At 37.7% G+C, this 22605-nt stretch overlaps 1 protein-coding gene across 2 annotated transcripts in view; it reads left to right on the top strand.

Annotated features, from left to right (window-relative positions):
• Window positions 1–8483: 8483 nt before the first annotated feature.
• Window positions 8484–22605, top strand: part of LOC122073814 (GBF-interacting protein 1-like) — a 21321-nt gene continuing 7199 nt past the window's right edge. The window contains exons 1-5 of one of the 2 annotated variants that reach the window (XM_042638458.1): window positions 8484–9038; window positions 10914–10957; window positions 11335–11452; window positions 11570–11672; window positions 13584–14272. In XM_042638458.1, the coding sequence (XP_042494392.1) occupies window positions 8849–9038; window positions 10914–10957; window positions 11335–11452; window positions 11570–11672; window positions 13584–14272 (1144 nt within the window). In that variant the 5' untranslated portion in view covers window positions 8484–8848. The remainder of the gene's footprint in view (window positions 9039–10913; window positions 10958–11334; window positions 11453–11569; window positions 11673–13583; window positions 14273–22605) is intronic. The other variant, XM_042638457.1, reaches the window with a different exon arrangement.

Raw genomic sequence — 22605 nt, 5'->3', positions numbered from 1 at the left:
TCTGCTGTCCAATTGGAGGGTCTAGAGGCAGGCCTATTCATCTTTTTTACTTGCCAATATTTCTGTTCTATACATGTAAAATTGAGTTCTTATTTTAGTGTTTAATGTGTAATGGCTGTTTTTTTTTAGTTAGGCTGACAAAGTGACTGCTTAAACAATTTTTCATAAAAGTTGTGATTTTATGTTCTTTCTGTAAGTGTGACACTTAAAGCAAGGAAAACTAAATCTTTTTCTACTATATAGTGCTAAATTATATACTATTTTGATGGAAATACAATCTTCTTGGTGAATGTTTCTCATAGCTATGCTTACTATGACAATTCCTTCCTATAATAATTTAGTATTAACAAGACAGGAAAAACGAGTTCCTCTGAATGCTTAGGGTTATGACTCGGTTATAACTTAATTGGTATCAGTTGTCTGTTCTATATAGCGGTTGTCACTTACTGTGATAGTAAAATCTCTGGTTGCTAAGATGAAGACATGGATTGAATATGAGTGCATATAGTTGAACTATTTACAAGCTTTAATTGTTACTTTCAAGTTTCAAGTTCCAAGCATTTTTTTAACAAATCCTGTGACTTGAGCAGCTACTTGAATGCAGTCCTTGGTGGTGATTTGCCATTATACCCTAATGCACTAAAGGATGGAAAAGTTCATCTCCATGCTTACAAGGAAGGTGTTTTCGAAGAGGATGCTATTGTTTGCGCACCTCGTTTCACTGATTCAGAATATTGACATCCAGGTTGGTTGTTTCTTTAAGCTTCAGTTATTCCAGTAAGTGTTGTATAACAAAATGTTTTCCTCCATTTTACTTTGTCTTACCTTATGGGTGGTAATATAAAGATATTATGTTTTCGGTTGTCCTAAAATTTCTTGATTGGGATATCTTCCAATTGGCAGAGGTTCACAATTTCAAACCTTTGAGGCTATTGTCAGGGTTAGTTTCAAGGACTCATTAGGCATATCCAATGAGTTTCAGGCCCTTGAGGCTGAGCTTCACACCTCATGAAGTCACACTTGATGTTTGTGCCTTGCACATTGAGGCTTGTTCTATGTGCCTTAAAGAAATTCAGATTACAGAGGAGAGAGTTCCAACAAATTTTCTATGCTTTTGATTAATTATTTTTTTTTTTTATAACAAAGAATTAATTTATCATGGTCAACTTTTTTTTTTTTTTTTTTTTTTTAGGAGTTGTTTAATAATCTCTCTCTCTCTCTCTCTCTCTCTCTCTCTCTCTCTCTCTCTCTCTCTCTCTCTCTCTCTCTCTCTTTTGTATTAAATATAGATCTTGTTCAATCTATTAGTTGTCTAATTTAAAATAATGGAATGTGAGGTTTGAGCTTCATGGTTGGAAGATCTTGACAACTTGCTTGTTCCTTCTCATTTAAGACATTAATTATGGGCCTGTAAACTTTTTGGATGAAACCAATAATGAATGTGTTAGTGGTTGCATCTATTCTTATGTTACCATGATTCATTGAAAATTTCTTTCATATTGTCTTGTGAGACTGACAACATAGTGATCAATTTTTAGAAAGAATCATTTCAATGAACTGAAAATGCCACTTGCATGCTCCATTTGGAAAATGGTGTACATATAAGTTCAGCATGGTTACAACATAAATTCAGTAAGTTATTTATTATATTTTATTAGATTGTTCTATTGTGCAGTGGAAAACCAGTAGCAGAGGCTTTATGTGAGGCAACCCAGCTTGCTATGTTGAGTGGGGAACAATGGGATAAGATTCCAAAAGAGCAAAGGAGGCAGGAGACAGACTTGCCCTTGCTACCATTGTTTTGGAGCTACAAGAAGAGGATCTTGAATTCATGTAGATATGACTTCCCCTGTTTCTTGTACTCGTACTAATTTATTGGAGGGAGATTTAAGTTGTGTTAGGTATGCATTCTCGGAATACATTCTAGGTCTAGAACACATTCTGAAGTAATAAATATAGTGTTTGGTAGGGGTGTCAACCGGTCGGGCCGGTTCGGTTTCGATCGGGCTTAATCGGGCTTGAAGACTTTCAAAGGCTACACCGTGTCCGCCCATTTAACTAATCGGGCTTAGTTATTGAGGGCATGGTACACTTTATATTCGGTCGGTCGGTCTCGGGTTATAATCGGGCCACCTCAATCGGGCTTTAGTCGGGCCTTAACCGGGCTACGGACATGTTTAATGTTAAACGGGCTTTAACCGGTTTTTAAACGGGCCCTCTTTAAAATGTGCTATTATATTCCGGCCCACTTATGCAAGCCCAAAAAAATGGCAATAAATCAATAAATGATACAAAATGTAACCATTATTTAAAATGTAAACATGTATTTACTTTTTAGTTTTTATTCTTTAATTTGGGGGGTAAAATAGGTATTCTACAATCATTAAAGGGTCGGGCCAAGTCGGTGCACAATAGGCCGGTCTCGGTCGGGCGTTATTCGGTCGGTCTCGGTAGGACGCCCGACGGTTCAAGTAGCAAAACCGAGACCGACCATTTATAAACGGGCCGGGCTCAAGCCCGACACGTTTAATAAACGGTCTGGGCCGGGCCGGTCTATAAACGGTCGGTCCCGATCGGTTTAGCCGGTTTGGGCCACAAATTGACACCCCTAGTGTTTGGTATCCATTCTCTTTCTTGGGCTTTGGAATGCATTATAGAATGCGGCCCATTCTAGAATGCCCGATATGATCCATTCCACGTTCTGAGACACAGAGGAAAAATCTCATTCTCAAAGCCTCCACGAACTCGACATCATCCTCGAGACCAAGAACCTGTGAAGGGAGATTTAGCAAGAAGAACCTGTGATTCTTTCATAGCACTCATCTTTGATTGAGTTGATGGCTCTTATTAGTAAAAAATGAGAGTAATTTTTCACATAAATCTTTGTGTCCATCGTCCACTCTGCTCAAAGCCTTGTATGGGTTAAAGTTGGCTAGGATTTGAAGGGGAAATCTTACCAGAACATAGCTTAAAGTTATTATAAACTAAATAGATTTATATAATTGGACGGACTATTGTCTGCTAAAATTGGGTGAAGACATCTTACCAAACACTTTGCTTGAAATGATTATAATTGACTTAAGAACTAAGAAGTCCTTTAGCATTGGATTAGGAGATAAACTCTGATCCAATCTAATGCATTTTAGGTTTAATATCTAATTTAATTACAAAGGTCCAAGTACAAAAATGAGCATTAAAATTGTTATGTAAAGCTGAGGTATGTGATAGAGTAAATCTCACTGTCATTAACTTCTTGTTTCACCAAAATGGGATTTAATGTTTTCAAGGCAATACTTGAAGAGTTAGAGATCGCATCGTCGTCAATGGATTGGTTATTTTAGATACCTGTAGGTATACTCTCCAGTGAAAAAAATGGGAGAGGAGAGGTGTGAAGATTTGTGACCTTGCTAGAGCACTCTGGTTCATTTTCCTAATGGAGTCATTGACTTAGCAATATTTTTTTTCTTTTTTTCTTTTTGGAGGGCGGACCTCCATTTCTGCAAGTTTGAGGTTTCTTTGAGCTAATGAACCTCTGCGAGTCTATAAGTCAGGTGGGCTTCCTTAGTTAATTTATACTGTGTGGTTTAAAGCATGAGGTGAATAATTGGGTGAGTGACATGGTCAACTGTTCATCCATTTTATACCTGTTGAAGCTATTTGTTTATTGCTGCAACTAGGAGTAGTGTTGACCTATTTTTCCTGTCCTACCTTGAAAAGCCACTGAAGGATCTGTGATCATGGAGTAACTAGCACGGAATCCATGACGCACATACTATGAATTCAATAACTTGATCATGAGATTATGAAGCTCACCTACATGTTTATTGGCTTGATGATGTTTTTATATATATAATGTTAAGAAGAGTTATATAATTCTTTTATGTTTAAAAGGAGAACAATGAGTGGATCTCTCTGTTATGATTGTGTGCTAAGATTTCTGCCTACACATAAATGGAAGTATCGAGAAGATGATGACAATAATGTTGAATGGAATTGGGTGAATATCTAACAAAGGTGGAGAGACAACCAGGCAGTGAGCAGAGGTTTGTTGGCCTTTTGATTCTGAGCATATGAGAATTTTGTCACATCCAGCTTACCTTCAGAGCTTTGGAAGGATTAACTTTGCTGCTTTTAATTCCTGATGCATGTGGTAATCCTGTAACACTGCCCTTTAATGTATGTTATTCATATTTCCTGTCCTTTGCCTATTTTGTATCTTTGACACTTTTCTGTATTTTGCTGTTTTAGATCCTGGAATCTGATCATTTTTTTTTGATCCAGTTTAGTTTCCTCAAGAAAAGGCTTGTGAATCTTATGTATGCCCAGTTTCTGTTTTCTGTAAGTGTACTACTGTCAGAGCCTTGTGCCCTCTCACATGGGGTGCGAAAACCCCTCCCCTTGGATGCCTGTGCATGCTCCCATTGGGCCCCATGCTGGCTCAAGGTAAACCCCTCCCCAATTTTAATTTGTTTGGAAAATGATTTTTGTGGGGAGCGCGGCCCCTATGCTTAGATAGATGGGGGCAAAATCACTGCCTACGCCCTTTGAAATGTAAATTGACGCTCTTTTTGATGTTTCCTTGTGTGCTCCCATTGGGCCCTACAAACTTAGGAGTCTCGCTCTCTCATAGGATACACTTCCCTTAAGTTGTTTTAGAGAGCTACTTTTACTTTGGATGTGGCTGGATTCTCTTCTTTTCTATTGCCCTCCTCTTCTTGTCTGGGCGTGAAAGTTGAAGAGCCTTTTAAAAAAGTTTAGCTTATGTTAGTTAGGATCTGTTTGTTTTGATGTAAAATTTTAGAAACAAATTTCATAGGTAATGATGATTAACGCAAAGGGTGAGCCAATTCCTCTGGGACTCAACCCATCAGAATCAACCCACATTTGCCACGAATGGATAAGGGTGTTAATCGGTTTGATTTCGATTTAAATAGTTCGGTTCGGTTCACATATATTTTGGCTGAAACCATAACTGCACCCTTTACTAAACGGTTGCACTTTCTGAAACCGCAACCATTTAGTAAACGTTTTCCGTTTCCACGGTTTTTAAACGGTTTCGGTTTCACGGTTTTAAATGGTTTTGGTTTCAATTTATTCCATACGGTTTCTAAACGGTTAGCAATCAGTTTGCTAGTTTATTCGCATGTTAACTAAAATTTGTTTTTGTGATAAACGATTCAATCTTGAGAATGTGAAATGCAAACCATTATGTTTTGTTAAAACAACCAAACAACTAAGCAAAATAAAATTTTTTGATAGAAACAAATCTCAAGCGCATCTAACAAGTCAGTAAGTGATACAGTAGGGATTTTCTTCTTCTCCCCTCTACCAAATAATGTTTTATAATGTTAGAAAATATATATTTAATATGCCATGGTGTAAGCAAAAATTGCATTTTTATCAATATACATTCTACTTAGTGCATTGGATTAATTTAATCGGTATTCCAAACAATGAGAAAGCTGCCTCTAGAATTACTTGCAGGCTTGCAACACTCAATCTTTGAATCAAATGAGATATTAATGATATTTTGCAACCACATTATTTAATATTTAAATGGATTAATTGGATCGGTTTTGACTGTTTAAACGGTTCAGTTTTCATGGTTTCAATTCAGTTTGAAACCACGGGTTACACGGCTCGGTTTGGTTTCAACCTGTTTAGCTAATCGGCCTGAAACTTGAAACCATAACCACACCATTTATTAAATGGTTTTGCGGTTTCAGTGTAAACGGCTCGATTCGATTTTGATAAACGATTTTGTTTTCAAATTCACATCCTTACGAATGGAATGGAAAATACATGGATATCAAATGGAAATGGAATAGGAAGCCGGATTCTTCAAGCAACCCAAGTAATATATTTTAATTTCTTTATCAATATAATAGTAATAAAACCCATAAAATCTACATAATATCTATTGCACTTTGGGAAGAAGTTACATAGGATATTTCACTTTGCCATTTGCAAACCTGTATTATCATATAGGTTTTTATCTCAGATTGGAGCCTACTGAAGATCTCCCATAGAAAACTAGGCAGAACTTTGAGACCCCGGTAATTTGTTTGACGTAAGATACATTGACATGCGTAAGGCTCCAAAAATGGTGTCACTTTGCGTTGTTTATAGGAAGCACGATTACATTCATCGTGATGAGTGCCTAGCATAGCAGAATTAAAGTAGGATGGATGAAATGGAGAGAGGCGTTTGGAGTGTTATGTGATTGACGTATTCCTCTAAAGCTTAAAGGAAAATTCTATAGGACAACCATAAGACTAGTTATGATGTATGGTGCAGAATGTTGGGCAATCAAGAAGCATATCATAAATAAGTTGAGTGTGGCTGAGATGAGGATATTGAGATGGATGTCCAGCAAAACCCTGAGAGATAGAATAAAAAATGACTAGGTTAGATCAGACTTAGGAGTTGCCCCAATTCAAGATAAGCTCAGAGAATGTCGATTACGATGGTTTGGGCATGTTCAAAGGAGGTCCTTGGATGCCCCAGTATGGAGGAGTGACCAGATGCAGATGAATGGAGCTAAAATGGCTAGGGGCAGGCCAAAATTGATCATTGATGAGTCAATTAGTAGAGACATGCAAAAGTTAAGTCTTCACCCAAGTTTGACATCTAACAGAGTTGCTTGGAGGGCAATGATTCGAGTTGCAGACGGTTGGTGAGTGGGATGCCCCAAAGAGTTGTTTTCTTTTTCCAAATACTAGCGGATCTATATAACCGACCCCATTTAGTTGAGATAAGGCTAAGCTTTTGTTGTTGTTGTTGTTGTTGATCCTACTCTCATGCTGGGAGTGATCAATTGAGGTCATCAACCTTAGAAACTTGAAAGTGCCCAGAGAGATAGTAACACTTGTGGCAAAGTGTTATATGGCAGCTCAGTTGGGACCAAATTTTTTATATCACTTGTAAACTCAACCTCACATATTGGTATGCCAAATTAAAGTTTAAAAAGACTACCACAACCAATAAATAAATAAATAAATAAAGCAAAATGGTTAAATTTACACCACTGAAAAAATAATATGTGGTGGCTCATATGATTCTATCAAAAAAATAAAATAAAAATGGTGAACCCTATGATATAAAAGAATGGGAAGGTTTCCTATGATGCCAAAATGCAATTTTGCACCAATAGGAGGGGTGGATGACGAATCGTCCAATAATTATGGGTATTTAAGAAAGAGAGGGAGAGTGTGAGACCCATGGATGATATGTGAGAGGACATGCATGAGATTCTACACATTGGCGTCTTGTGTTTCCTTTTCTAGAGAGAATAGTTTTTTTTTTTTTTTATTATTATTATAGGTAACTTGTATGTTTTAAGGAAAAAAGAAAGTAAAACATAAAAACACAGAGAAAGGCAATCCCTACAACCTTCTTTGGACAGACCAAAAGAAAAGAGGAGAGGTCCTTAAATCAAACAAGACAAACCCTGTGACACATTTCATGTAATATAAAAAGAAAAACTTTAGCAATTGGGAAAATATACTATGAAGGAGTTAAGTAGCCTAATATTGGAAGCAAAGAAAGTACGAGGCATTTTTTATGCGACGACTCTTCCACAAAAAAAACTTCTCTCTTTTGGATTAATCAGGTATCTGAAGACAGGACTACCATCCTCAAAGACTCAGACTAAGGTTTGTGGGGCCATGCTTTCTATTTGACTTATGAAGTGGAAAGAACCATGCTTTTAAGAATCAGAATTGGATAGCTGATCCGGTTGAATCGGATTGGAATCTGATAGATCTAATTCCTGATTCTTGTCGAATCCCACTTCAAAAAATTGGGCCTTTTCCTAGGGCTTAGGCTGAATCTGACTGAATTCAACGAAATCAAAATCAAAATTGGTTCCTTGAACAATGGATGGAAACTCCAAAAAACAGTTGCAAGTAGGTTGGAATATGGATCTCAAGTTTAAGACCCAAATAAGTAAGCCATGAGGTTGAAGTAGGACTTTTTTTTTTTTTGGGGGGGGGTTAATCAGGGTGTCCAGGCCAGCTTACGAGCACCTCGACTAATTCTTGGGAATATGGCTCCTCTTAATTGAAACTGGAACTTCAATTAAGAACAACATGTAATAACTCTGGGAATTAGGTAATCTTTTCAAAACAAATACTAGTGGCTGTAAAATAAATTTTAAACCTACCTATTTGTAGTTAAATTTCTTTTCTAGTTGACTATATAATTCCTCCTTGATTTAATCATTATTTTTATCTAGCCCTCAATCTCCCATTTATTTATTTATTTATTTTTGGTAAGACTTAAAATCTCCCATTGGATCTGAATTCTGAAACTAAAAGCTCGACTCCCTGATTTCTGGGCTATTTATAGATCTGCAGTAACGAATATGATTGATTTGTCTATTTGTTAAGATCTTATCTCACCCAAAATAAGCAAAAAACGTGTTCAAGAGGTGATGTCATACAGTCATGGTAAGTGGTAACTCGTCCATCACTATTCTAACAACTGATAAAAGAGAGATCCAAAAATCCCAAAACCTATAGTATTCATTACTTTGATAAAAAACCCCTCTACTGTTACTCCCACTCCCTAAAACTGATCATTAATTTATAAAAAAACTGCACAAAGGTGAAGCGAGAGAGAGAGACTGAGAGAGATATTAAGAGGGTTTTTGCTGCGACGATGAGGACTTAGCGGAGATACGTTCTTGGAAAGGAAACGTCTTTCGGCGAGGTGAGGCAGAACCCAGAAGCAGAAGCGAAGAAAGAGGAGAAAACGAGTTGGGTTTTTATTCTTCTTTCGATCTGAGTCTAGTGAGGGTTGTTTTTTTAGGTTGTTTGGGTCTTTGGGGTTAGATAGATAAGATACTATGAGTGGCGGCGGCGGAGGTAGCAGCAATGGGAAGGGGAATAATGGGGCACCGTCGATCCCGGCGACGTCGAGGAAGATGGTTCAGAGTTTGAAGGAGATTGTCAACTGTCCTGAACATGAGATCTACGCCATGCTTAAAGAATGTAAAATGGACCCGAACGAAGCCGTACAGAGGCTACTCGTTCAAGGTTTTATGCAAAACCCTTTTCGTATTTTCTTTCGTTTATCATTTCTTCTTCGTATATCATACCATTCTTGGTCTTAGATGTTTGTTTCTTTGATATTGGTGCAAGAAAGACGCGTTAGTTTCTTTTTCCCACCGTAGCGGCTCCGGAAAGATTATCTTTTCCCTTCCCCAGACTTGCAATGGTTGGATTTTTATAAATTTTTCTGGTTTCTTGGCCTGCGAATGCTGTATTTTTGTTGTTAATCTTCTACTAGTTGCATGCTTTACTGGGTTGTCATCGTTGTTAGGCTTGATTTTTGTATTGCGTTTTACCCAAAAAAAAAAGATTTGTGTATTGCGTTTTTCTTTAGGTATGGTCATGGTGATGGTGATAGTGACTGGCCATGATAGTGTAATCTAGAATTCTAGATAAGACATATTTATGTGTTATAATTTTATTGATTAAACAGTGATGCAGAACTTTGGGTTGAACCCTGCTTATCTACGAAAGTCTTTATGCATGATAAGTTTCTTGTTTTCAGGTTGCCACGGTTTTTGGAGCAGCTGCTTTCGTTTTCTCCTTCTTTCTTTTTGTCCCCTTATTTCTTTGGATTCTTAACCCGCCATTTGAACTATTCATATATCTCCCATAAGCTTTGATGATAATTACATCACAGACATGAGGCAGATTCAGTTTAAGGAAAAAAAAAAAAAAAAAAAAAAAGAAGAAAAAAAACCACTTGGAGGGTTGTTGATCGGAATTCTTTGAGGGAATTAGACAGCTCTTTCATCCTATACAAATGGATTAAAAGGAGACTTGAGTCTAATCATGTGGTGTGTGGTTACATTCTTCTACAACTTTCATGAAGATGGCTAGTCAATCATGGTCCTATATTTGTATTTTTTTCATTACTTTGAAGATGGCTAGTTGAATCAGTGTACTACATTTTGATTACTTTATGGGTGATCAGGGTTTTCCTTTAAATGCTAGCAACTATTTTACTTGGTTCAAATTAATACAAGCTAATGTCTTAAAGTTGATACCACCCTTCCAATTACTTGTGCATGCTTCCTACCATCAATTTGCGTGCTTCTCTTTTATTGACCCAAAATAATTTATCCTTTTCAATCGTTATTTTTCCAGTATTTTGTGTTGGTTCTTTTGTTAAAATTAACATTAATGTTTTTTTCAAGGGTATTTGTAACTGGACATTGGTTGTATTATATAAATGTTTGGGCTGGTTATTCTGGTGTTCTTTCCTTCTATTATTCCTTTTATTGTCCTTGCAAGGAATGAGACATGTGCTTTTATTGTCTACTTGATACTTTGGGATCTTTCATTGTCATGTGGATCCTGGGTTTAATATTTATTTTACTTTACTTATATGGGAAGAAAGATAATGGGGCTTAAGTAACTTGTATGTTTAAACCTGAAAGATTATTGTCAGAAAGCAATGTTCAGGTTTTGGGCTGATCTTACTGGAGTTTATTTGTCTCATTTCTCTTCATTCCCCATTTTTCTACTAGCCAAAAAGTCATTTGTGCTCTCTCTCACTCTGCCCTTCTAACATTGTCTCCCTTCTCCACCAATCCTAATTGCATCAACAACACATTTTGAGTCCTAAAGGATGGTAATCTCTCTCTCTACGCTGTCTTATCATTTTAAGGTTCAATTTTGTATTTTGATGGCTTAACGCTGGTAATTGGTAAAATCTAAAAGGATTTCTGTTATGGGAATCTTTTCAGTGTGGTCGTGCTTTGAGTTGGTTTCTCATGATAGTTCATTATTTTCCTTTGGGGCCTGACTTTATGGAGCAGGAAAATTGAGGCTTCACTACTGCTAGTGCTTCCGAGGTATTTTATCTTGTTACTAATTTAATGCTTGTGTACTGTGTAGATACTTTTCAAGAAGTGAAGAGCAAAAGAGAAAAGAGAAAAGGGGTGCGTGCCTATGAAAAAATTTGGACCTCCATAATTTGTACTATATGATGTGATAGCTGATTGTTATTTTTTTTAATCCTATGTGTCTCAATTACAAATGTCAAGTTGTTGGAGCTATTTCACACTAAACTTGTTATTGTTATCTTTTCATTGTAAATAATTATTTTTTTTGTATTTCTGGTTATTCAAGAACTTCTGCAGAAATATTTTATTTCAGATGAGTTTTTCTGTTTCATGTTATACTCCTTTCCCCTCCATACACACACATTTGATTATTTCCAATTAAAACATTACTGGGGCTGTATTACGGAGATTACTAATTGTAGTTAATATTCCTTCTTTGAATTCTCATTATTTATACTTCCTTTTGTTGTTAGGTCAAAGAGAGTATGGAATCCAGGTCTCGAGGTGTCAGCATTGCTTCAAATCGTGGAGGTAGAGTTGTTCCAGACCGTAATGTTGGACGTGGTGGCTCATCACAGTTCAGCTCTAGTGGTATGTGCATGTCATGAAGCAGTCTAGGACAATGTTCTGGTCCATACTATTATGGGAATAAGATGCAATGTTGATTGGATATTCTTAGTTCACAAACCGTGGCTTGCTTTGTGTCAGAATCTGGAGTTTTGCGTGGTAAACCTGCGTACAAGAAAGAAGATGGGGCTATCTCAAGTTCTATGTCCTTTCCACCTGGTATGATGGGAAATGATGTCTTCAGGTCAGTCCTGTTACAACATCAGACAATAGGTAGTTAGGTACTCATGTGTGTTTTGGAAACATTTTAGAGTAGAGTGCAGTTCAGTTGGGGTTGTGCTTCTCATAGTGTTGGTTGATTGAGATTCATTCTGTGCCTTTTTGTTATTGTCTTTGGATGTTGTTTATCGTTGTGTACTTAGAATGCTATCTTCCCTTTCTTCCCCTCCTAACCCCTGGTGCATGCTTTATGAACTGATGAACTAAAGTGTTTGCAAACGCTTATATATTTTTGACGTGGTTAAGTTGGAGTTTGGTCCTTGTTCTCAATGTTGCAGTACTTGTGTGTTTGTGCCAAGGATTGAAGTATCAGTCGCCGTATCGGTCGGATAAATTTAAGATACGTATCGGAGGGTATCGTATTATATCGGAGATACGCTATATATGCTAAAGATCAATGAATGATTAAAGTATTAGTATCGGTTGCTGTATCGGTTGGCTAAATTTAAGATTTGTATCGAAGGGTATTGTATCGTATTGGAGATACTTTAAACCATGGTTGTTGCTTCTCTAAAAACCTTGGTCCACTGTTGGGAGCAGTTGCATCTCTATATTGTTCTTACAAGATTGGGAGGTATAGTCTGTCTTAACTCATTCTCCGAAGTGGAGATTAGAGTTCTCTCGCTCAGAAAGCATTAGGGATTTGTGTTATGGAGATTGATATGAATTATGATATGCAATTTTATGTTGGACATTTAATATTTCATTTAATGAAATGAAAACAAAGAAAGTAACAATGAAGTGGCTAAGGCACCCTTGAGGGCCGCCTGGAAAAGCATTAGGAGAATTCTTCTGCTTATGTTTGATTCCTTTAGGAAGGATTTGGGTAGAGGTTATAGGGTTAAGTTTTGGGAAGATCTTTGGTTGGTGGAGGGCTTCCCTTAGAGACCAATGCCCTAGGCTTTACTCCATTTCTAACAATGCTGATAGGATTGTGAGTTAAACATATTACAGAATGGGGGGCTAACTTGGGATTTGGGCTTTAGGATGGGCATCAAGGTGTTGGAGTTTCCTGTGGTCCAGGTGTCCAGCTGTTGTGCAACAGCCGGCCTGGCCGGTCTTTTGAATACCAAACCTAGCCTAGGGTCTCTATGGCTCAGCCCAAGCCTGGCCTGCCCCCAAGTTTGGGCTGAGATATTTCAGCCTAGGCCTGGCGTTTCTAGGCTCAGGACAGGCTGGGCTTGGCCTTTTTAATTTGAGTTAGCTGACCTTCATTTTATGAGTAAACAGTGTGGTGAAGATAATGTATTGGCTGGGCGATGCTGTAAGTCCCTAACTCTTTTTGCTGTGCATGGGGACTACCTGTTTTCTCTTTCATAGTTGACAAAGATTCACACATGCTTATACACGCACACATATGCAGAAGCAAAAAAAAGTCATAGTTGTTTTGAATTTGGAACTCTATCTTTACTTGGCTGTTGGTGCTTGGGGATTGGAACATTTGAGTCTGGAAACCCATAAAGTCATTCTGATTGTTCTTCATCGAGTTTTCTGGCACTTTCTATTGATCTCAGATTTTAGTTCCCTTTTGAACATACCGAATCATATGAGAACAGATTTTAGCTCGAATAATTAATATAATTATGCCTTTCTCCCTAATAAAGTGTTCATGGCTTTGTGCATGCAAGATGCACCTGGTCGTACACTTTCTGTTGCTTTGTTCTTGTGGGTACTGCCATATATCATCAATCTGCGATGCTTTCTCATGTTCTTTTAGATTAATGTAATCTTATTTTTGATTTCCCATTTATTATAGTGGTAATTGGTAAGTCACATATTGTTTACAAAGATAAGTCGGAACATCTTATGTTGAACTTTTAGTTATTATAGTGGTAAGTCTTATATTGTTTACAAGTTCTGTTGATATCTGTTGCAGCAATTCTGTCACTGCTGAAAGTAAACCACATACTCTGAGCAGAGGTGATGGTGTCTCCCTGTCCTCACAACCTTCACCAGGATTTCAACCTGCTTGGGTGGGGGTCCCAGGTCAAATTTCAATGGCTGACATTGTTAGGATGGGTAGGCCCAAGGCTTCAAGGACACCGATTGTGTCAAATGAGTCTTCATTCCCGCCACCTAGTGCTGCCCTAACAAGTACATCACAGCTTGCAGTCAAGCATCCCCTTGCTTCTGGATCTTTATCATCAGAGTCACACCATAACGTAAATTCATCTCAAGGCACTGCTTCCAAGGTTCCGGAGATAAACCAGGGTCTTGGCATTCCTACAAGCCAGCATGTTTCTCATGATGAATGGCCCTTGGTTGATCAGTCCCAGGCTGCCAGTGGGTCCTCTGTCCTTGAACCGTCTGCTGCCTCTGAGGTTTATGCTGATACACATGTTGATAGAGCTAATCACCATTTAACGTCCCTATCAGATGAGGTCCGAGTATCGGAGGAAAGTTTTACAGATGAAAACCTTGGTACAGATCATGCTGGATCTACTTCTGCATCTAATAGGCATATGCAGGAAGATAATTCCGGAGTCACATCTCATTTTGATAATGCGTCATTCGAGAACATGAGTTCCTTGCATCCTCACAGGCATGCTTTTGAGCCTCAGGAAGGTAACCAATTGGATTCTTCCTCTTCCTCTTCGTCTTCTTATTTCTTTTTTCCTTGTCTGTTTATGTGTTAATTAATTAAATATTTTGGCCATTCATTTCAAGGCATAGTTCTTTCAATCATTATTGTATTTCAGGGTTCGAGATGGTTATATTTCACGTTAACATAAAAAAAGTTGTATACTTTTCGTGACTTAGTTTGTGAAGTTAAGTTATGATGTGAGCATGAAGCTGATGTAGATTTACCTTGTTTCCTGAATTTATTGATTGTTTTATGAAATGAAATTAAATAGAGAAACACTGAAATTTCTTGTGGTTATATAATCTAGTACAGTATCAACCACTTGCATAATTGTCAGAGCCCAAAGATTCTATGGCTGGGAGCCTTAGGGACCTAGGTGGGGCCTTGTTGGCCAAGTCATGTATTGAACTAGGTTTGGTTTACGACCTTTAAGGTGTTATTAGTAATTACTGTTTACTAATATCCTGATGAAACATATGGTGATATTCAGTCTACTTTGTAGTAATATAAAGTATAAACCGAAGGTTCGAGGTTTCAGCAACCGAGATGTCCCAGGTTTGACAAAAACCTGGTCGAAACCTGGGATTTTTCTGGGCCGAATTCGAACCTAGGTTTCAAGGCCCAGATTTTTCCTTTTTGGGGACTTTTTTTGTGCTGCCTAGTTTTACCATTTCACACCGATTCCATGAATTAGTTTCACAAAAAATCCACCCAAAAATGGTACTCGTGTTTTGGACCCAAGTTTGCTAGTGTATGTTGCTTCCTGCTGTACACTAGCCCTATTATAAACACTTACTACATATAATTTAGCTACTAGAAATGTAAATATGCAATAAAACAATCAAAACATATATTAGGTTAGGTTAATACAAGTATACAATAAAATGACTGTTTAATCCTCTTGTTGTACGCTAAGAGGATTAAACGTACATTAGGTTTCGACCCTTGTTTTCGTATGGGAAATTGCCGAAACTGAGACGTCTCGGTAAAAATATGGTAAAAACTAAAGAGGAGATATGAAACACAGATCAATCAATCAATATCATTCTACTTTCATCAAAAGAAGCAATAAACGATGAAGAATTTCGCTTATCCAATTATGATAAATATTGGAGCATAGTTATCTTCGTTTTTTTCCAATTTTAGGCTCTTAATTTTTTCTGCTTTTCGACTTTTAACCCCCCCTAAAGATGTTATAAGCTGCCACATGGTGCATCATTATGCATGGATTAAAAAATGCCTGCATTGTCAATACCTGGCCATGGTAATAGGTTGAGGCCTTGCCAATCAAGACGAGGGACAAATTGTAAAAATTTAGGCGAGTCCATGCCTTGCCTGTTCTAATGGGCCTTGGGCCCTTTGTGAGGCATTGACAACGCTGATCACTTGTTCCAACTTCCAACTACTGTACACACCAACGTTTGGTTGGAATAGTGTCTGTGAGACTGACGAAAGATGGAGAACTAACCACCACTAGAGGAGCAGATTCAAACTGGAAATGAAATGCACTTTGTCGACCTCCTTGGATGAGGGGTATAATGTTTAAACAAGGTAGAGGTGGAGCTATATTCATTGGACAATAGGGTTCTAGACTTCTAGTAGGACACTGAAAGATGCGATGAGGGGGAGAATTGGTCGGTGTGGGAGAGTGGAAAGTTGAATCAGTATTTGTGGAACTTGAGAAAGAGATGAATGCTACAGTTTATATATTGTTATTAATGTTGGGTGCATGTTCCTTCCCCCTTTTCTCTCCCCTAAGGAAAGATGTTGAATGTATATCTATGTGAAATTAGATTTGATGAGAGAAATCTGAGAATTCGTGGTGAGAACCTTTAGAGATTGTCATTCGCTATTAATGTCAATATTTTGAGGCAATTTTTGTCTCATTTCTTTTCCCTATAGAGGGAGAAACCCAGATTTTGCATAAAGGCATTCATTCGTCTGTGAAATGGTTGCTGAAATAACCTAGAGGGGGGGTGAATAGGTTATACTAGTGGAATTTAACTCTTTTCGATAAATAGGTCACAAGTGTGACTGCAAGTTAAAATAATGCGGAGAGAATAAAACAAGTACAACCACAAACACAAGATTTATAGTGGTTCGACTCAATTCGAGTCTAGTTCACTCCCTACAAGAATCCTCTTGTAAGGTATTCCACTAGTTCTCCCTTTCAGTACGGTAGGTAGGGAAGAAAACCTTTACAATATTTTTCACGGATTAGAGTATCCTTACAAATCCCCTTTCCAGGCAGAGAGACGCCTTTACAATCTCTTTTAAAGGTAGAGAGACACTTTTCTCTTTTATGGATAAGAGAATCCTTACAATCCTAAGTACAGTCTAGAATTGTAAAAACAGAAATAAATAGAAAATAGTGGAATAGGAGGAATACCTTAAGTGTGGTGCAAATGATGAGAATGAGATATGAATGATGCACCTTTTGTAAAGTCCTCTCTTATGGCTTTGACTTGCACAGGAGAGAGTAGAGGACTTTGATTGAGACTTGAGCCTTTTGTTGGGATTGGTGTAATAGAACAACTCAAGTAGAATATAATTCTTGAATGCTTGCAATACTGCTCTTAAAGCTCTTTCTTAATGAATATTTAATTAAGAGTGGTTTGGGTATTTATAGGTGAACTTAGTGAAGCATTTTAGATAGGAAATCAGGCTCTAACGGACGTATTCTGGGACCACCGATCGACCGCCATCGGTAGCCGGTCGACCGCCAAGAGCCGTTGAGGCAAAATATAGCCGTTGGGGCACTTCCAGGCAGTCACCGGTTGATCGGGACTTTCTATCGGTCGACCGCCTATGGTCTCGGACAATTCCGGTCGACCGGGGCTTCCAGCCGGTCGACCTCCAACATGACATGCTCTGTTTTGACAGAATGCTGTCATACTGACCAGTCGTCAGTGTTTTGACCATAACTTTTCGGTCCGACTTCAGATTGATCTGAGATCAGTTGCGTTGGACTCACAACTCAATTTTCTACAACTTCTATGAAGGTTTTATCTCCTGATACTAATTTTAAGATTCCCTAAAATACCCTTGAGTCAGGTTAATGTGTGTTCCACACCACTTAGAGACTTTCCATACTTGGTCAAGGTATGTTCTATGGTCATTCTAGTATGATGCAATGCACATGCATGTGGTGAGTGCATATATATATGTGGAAATTACAAATTACATTAAAAGTGACCAATCTATCCTAGTGGTCTTCTTCTTCACTTGAACTTTCCACTATTTAGCACTTCATCTTTTTTTCTTCTTGTTTGCTATTTCATGTCTTTAAGCTTCATGTCTTGATTCGACCTTCTAAGTGTTTCTTCAAGCTAATTACACTCTCTTTAAGCTAATCACATTTTATCAAACCAAGTTAAAGATGTATGTTTGTTTGTTAACACCAAAACATAGCAAGGAGTGGACATGTTTCCTAACAATCTCCCCCTTTTTGGTGATGACAAACAAACACAGACAATAAAACCAAATACAAGAAATGATAATAACACTGTGTAAAGGTCAATAAGATAATTTAATTCAATTTAGTGCCAGAAAATAAACAAGGATAGATATTGTCATTTCCATAAACAATTAAAGATAGATGCTGTCATGCTGTCATTTTCAGGAATAAATATTCTCCCCCTTTTGTCAACAGCAAAAAGGGAATCAAAATGACACAAGAGATTAAAATACTCCCCCTGAGTATGTGCCAAAAAAATAACACATAGAAAAGTATTATAAGTTCAACTTTTCATAAGTATCAAAAGTATATAAAAAGAAACGACTGAAACAAACATGAAGTTGCAAGAAAAAAAAAAATAACTCCTAATCCGCTGCGTCCTCATCCTCCATGTCTGCCTCTTCATCGTCTTCTTCGTCATCTTCATCTTCCTCGTCGTTGCGTAGGAGCTTGAGAATCTCATTCTGCTTTCTTTCTATTTATGCCAACTGGGCAAGGATGATGTTTCCAACTTTCTGAAGATCAGCAACCGTCGCATAGGCTGATGTCTCATCACTTCCTGGTTGCTGTGGCTGGCTGGGTCCAACAACATTCTTTTTGGAATTTGTGGGCTGTTGGGGAAGAAGATGCATTTTGCGAATAGTGGAAAGATTGATCTCTTGAGGAAACGGGTCAAATGATTCACCAGAAAAATCTACATGAAAGTGGTCCATGATTTGGCAAATCATCCTTCCATAGGGAAGATTTCCTTTTTGAAGTCTATCACCATGGGTAATCATAGTTTTGAGCAGAATATAAGGAAGGTTGACGGTTACAGTCTTGCAAACACAGTAGGTGAGATAAGCATGAAATGGGGAGACTTCATCTCTATGACCACTCTTTGGGAGGATGTTGTAGGAGATGATGAGATTTACAATCCTCCCTATATCAGTGAGTTCCTTAGCTTTAATTTTGTGAGTATCAGCATATTCCTTCATGATGCTAGAATACACACAGTCAACATCCATGAATTGTCTATGTAGGTCTTGGGTTGGTAGTATTTTAGTTTCCCTGTCACAGAAATGTCTAGGATTTCTCCTAAAATCATGATGTCTATATCTATAGGAACTCCCTTAACATAGGAATGGACCAGAAGGTTGTCACCTTCACCAGAGAAAGTAAGGTTACAAAAGAACATTTTGACAAGATGGGGATAACAATGAGAGTCAAGTTTGAGAATGTTGCCCCATCCCAAAGCATCAAACAAGTCTTTGATGTCATACTTGGACAAAGAGTCGGAATTGATGGTCCTACCCATAGTTTTTAAAGCGCTGGTGCGACTAAGGCGTTTGAGGGCCTGTCGGAGCGCCTTAGCAATAAGGCGGGCATAAAGCGTCGCCTTATTGACTAAAACGTTCTTGTGTACTTTTTTTTATAAAACCAATCTATTTGACTCAGATACTAGTTAAATCCTATTACTCATATGCTAAATAAATATTAAATGTTTATATTCATACCAATGTAAGATATTCATCAAGAAAACAAATCAATAAAGTGAATAAACTAAGTTCATCATCAATTCATCATCAATCATCAATCATGAATCATCAATATTCAATCATCAATCATCTTAACATATTAACATATAATATAAATACATAATTATGAAACAAAATTATAAATATAAAGAAAAGAAGACATAAAATATACAAGTATTTATTATACTACCTCTATGATGCCATAATGAGTGCCTAAGCCCTAAGGTCATCCACTATATTTCTACTCCTGTCAAAGAAGTAATTAAGAACTTAGAATTAAAATACATCGAAAGTAAAAATCGAGATGCCAAATTAAATGGATGAGAAGTGACTAACCTGGGGATTCTTAATCATTCTAAAAACCTTTAAACTTCAATGAAGCTAAAACATAAAATAAACTAAAATGCTAAGAATTTAGTAAACAAAGAAAGTCAAATACTTAAAAGTTCAAGGACTCAAAAAACTTTAAAGTTTAAAGACTCAAAATACGTCAAAGTTCTAAGACTCAAAGACTTTCAATCCAAATCAGTAATTAAATTAAAATCTTCTTCTTCAACTGCATTTTGTTGCTGGCTTGCATAATCTGGAGCTATGCCATAATCATCCTCAATGTTTTCATCATCACGAATATCCTCTTCACTCATCTCATCCACTTCTTCATCTGACAAATCCTCAAGCTCAACCCTCCTACCACGCCGGGTATAGCAAAGATTGGTTCCACTGGTAGATGCTGGAGCCCTCCTTGGTCTATTATGGCCTTGGTATGATGAAGATGCTCCAAGTGCTCTATCAACATCTCTCCAAGTGATATCATTCTCAGGATGCACTAATTCATCCTCTGATTCACCAATCATCCACTCACTACTCCAATTATGATCATCGAGCAACAATGGATTGTAGTTTCTACATTGTTCTTTTCATTCTTGGAACCTTGCTTGAAGTCGGCGATTATATTGAATGTAGACAAGATCATTTAACCGCTGATGCTCTAACCTATTCCTCTTCTTGGTGTGAATCTGAAAAACATTAATAATATGAGGTTATCTACTTATCTTCAATAAAACCATATTAAGTGAAGTACATGTACTATTGTACTCAGAACTCAATAGTCAATACTCACAAATTCAAATGTGCTCCAATTGCGCTCACAACCAGAAGATGAGCAACAAAGACCAAGTATGCGCAATGCAAGCTTTGAAAGGTCAGGAGCAGTACTTCCATGTCGAGACCACCAAGAGACTATAAATATATAATATTAAAAAATAGGTTAAGTAAAAAATCAACATACAAAGTTCTAAACTAATTAGAACTTTAAAAGGAAATATACTTACTAGGATTCAACTTGTCCCTTTGTCTAATCGCCATGTCCTTTGCAAAACTTCCTTGAACAGTGGTATACTTGTCAACCTGGACAATGATCTTATCTTGCAATGTCTCATCAGGCACCAACCTTACAAGAACATCATTGAAGGCATCACTTGCTTTTTGAGCTAAGTCCAACTCATTATCAGGATTATCTTCTATTGCCTTAAAGAACTTGTTTGGATTGAGGAAAAAGGCAGCTAAATATATTGATCCATTCATCATAGTCTCACAACGGTGATCAACAATGGCTATGATTTTCTTCCATTTCCTTTCATCATCTCCAAAATTTTTTTTGATGTTCTTCCTTGCCACTTGTATTGCCATATATACTTCAGGTATAGCAGGCAACTCATCACCATCTACAATCCTCAAGAGTTGAAGAAGAGGCTGTGATGCTCTTATACAATCCATCACACCATTCCAGAATGTTGTAGCAAACACAGTCTCAGAAGCATTCTTCCCTGCCTCTGTAGATGCAAGCTTAGAACGGGACCATTCATCATCAACAAATAATTTTTTCAGAGATTCTCTGTGCTTGTATAAGCTCTGGAGTGTTAAAAAGGAAGAGGCAAATCTAGTCACTCCAGCCCTCACTAAGTCTCCTCCTGTTTTTTGCCTCATGGCTTCAAGAAGACGAGTGTGCCTGTAGATGAATGCAGTCAATTTCCTACCCTTCGATATAACAGACATGTAAGAGCGTAATTTGCCTACTTCCTCCATCATAAGGTCTATGCAATGAGCTACACATGGACTCCAAAATAACCTCTTCCTTTTCTCCATTAGTAGTCGACCCGCTGCAACATAGTTGGCAGCATTATCAGAGACTACTTGAACCACATTATCTTCACCAATCTCTTCAACCTTGCTATCAAGTAGCTTAAATAACATTTCAGCTGTTTGTGATTGGCTAGATGCATCCACAGACTCCAAAAAAAAGTCCCCTCCGGACAATTGACAAGAAAATTAATTAGGTGCCTTCCTCTCTTGTCTGTCCACCCATCTGACATGAGTGTGCACCCATGTTTCCTCCAATATCCTTGACACTTCACCTTTAACTCATCAATTTTATCCTTTTCAGACTTCAATAGAGGCCCCCTATAGTCATGAATTGAAGGGGGCTTGAAACCTGGTCCATATTGACCAATTGCCTCTACCAATTCCTCAAAACTCCTCAACTTTAAAGCATTAAATGGAACACCACTCTCATAAGCCCACCTTGCAAAATAAGAACGAAGTTTATCTCTTTCTTCTTCTCCTCTTACTCGGTTCTCCATTGTTGTTTGATATGAACCTTTATCCCTCCTTTCTGCAACCACTTCTTCAGGAGTCCTCCTCACATGCTTATCCATGGGACCCCTTACTTGTTGTTTGGATTGTGTTTGAATGATAGCTTTATTTCTTCTTGAAGTTGTCCCAGAGCTAGGGATAGGAAATGAGACCCCAAAATCAGATACTATATTATGTTGTGAACGGGTTACTTCTGTAGGTCCATCACTAACATCCAAATCATCCAAACAATCAAAGTTCCTCTTCCTCTGGTTCTTCAATATTGCATCTCTCATCTCTTTAGCAATTGCTTCAGTTGTTTTCACACACTTGGCTACATCTCCATAGCCACTAATAAGATGTTGCTTCAATCGTTTTATTCCTCCCCTGACATCCTTCCCACAAAGGGTACATTTAATCCAATTTCTGTCTGATACGTCAGGCCAATACCCATATTTCCATCCAGGATCATTTGATTTAGCTCTCCTTTTCGGATCCTTGCTTGGATTAATCGTTGATTGTGCAGTAGCAGCAGTACTTGTATTTTCACCCCCACTGCTACCACCAATTGTTTCCATAGATGAGTGGAACCTGAACCTACACTTATCAACCAACCAATCATCTTTGTCACCATAGGAAGAAAAAAAAAAACTAATCATACGAAGAAGGAAAAAGCAGGGAGAAGAAAGAAGAAAAGAGAAAAAAAAAA

This window comes from Macadamia integrifolia, chromosome 3 (genome assembly GCF_013358625.1).
Source record: "Macadamia integrifolia cultivar HAES 741 chromosome 3, SCU_Mint_v3, whole genome shotgun sequence".
NCBI classification, from domain to species: Eukaryota; Viridiplantae; Streptophyta; class Magnoliopsida; order Proteales; family Proteaceae; genus Macadamia; species Macadamia integrifolia.
Note: the sequence above shows the minus strand (reverse complement) of the source record. Positions and strands in the feature narration are given on the sequence as shown.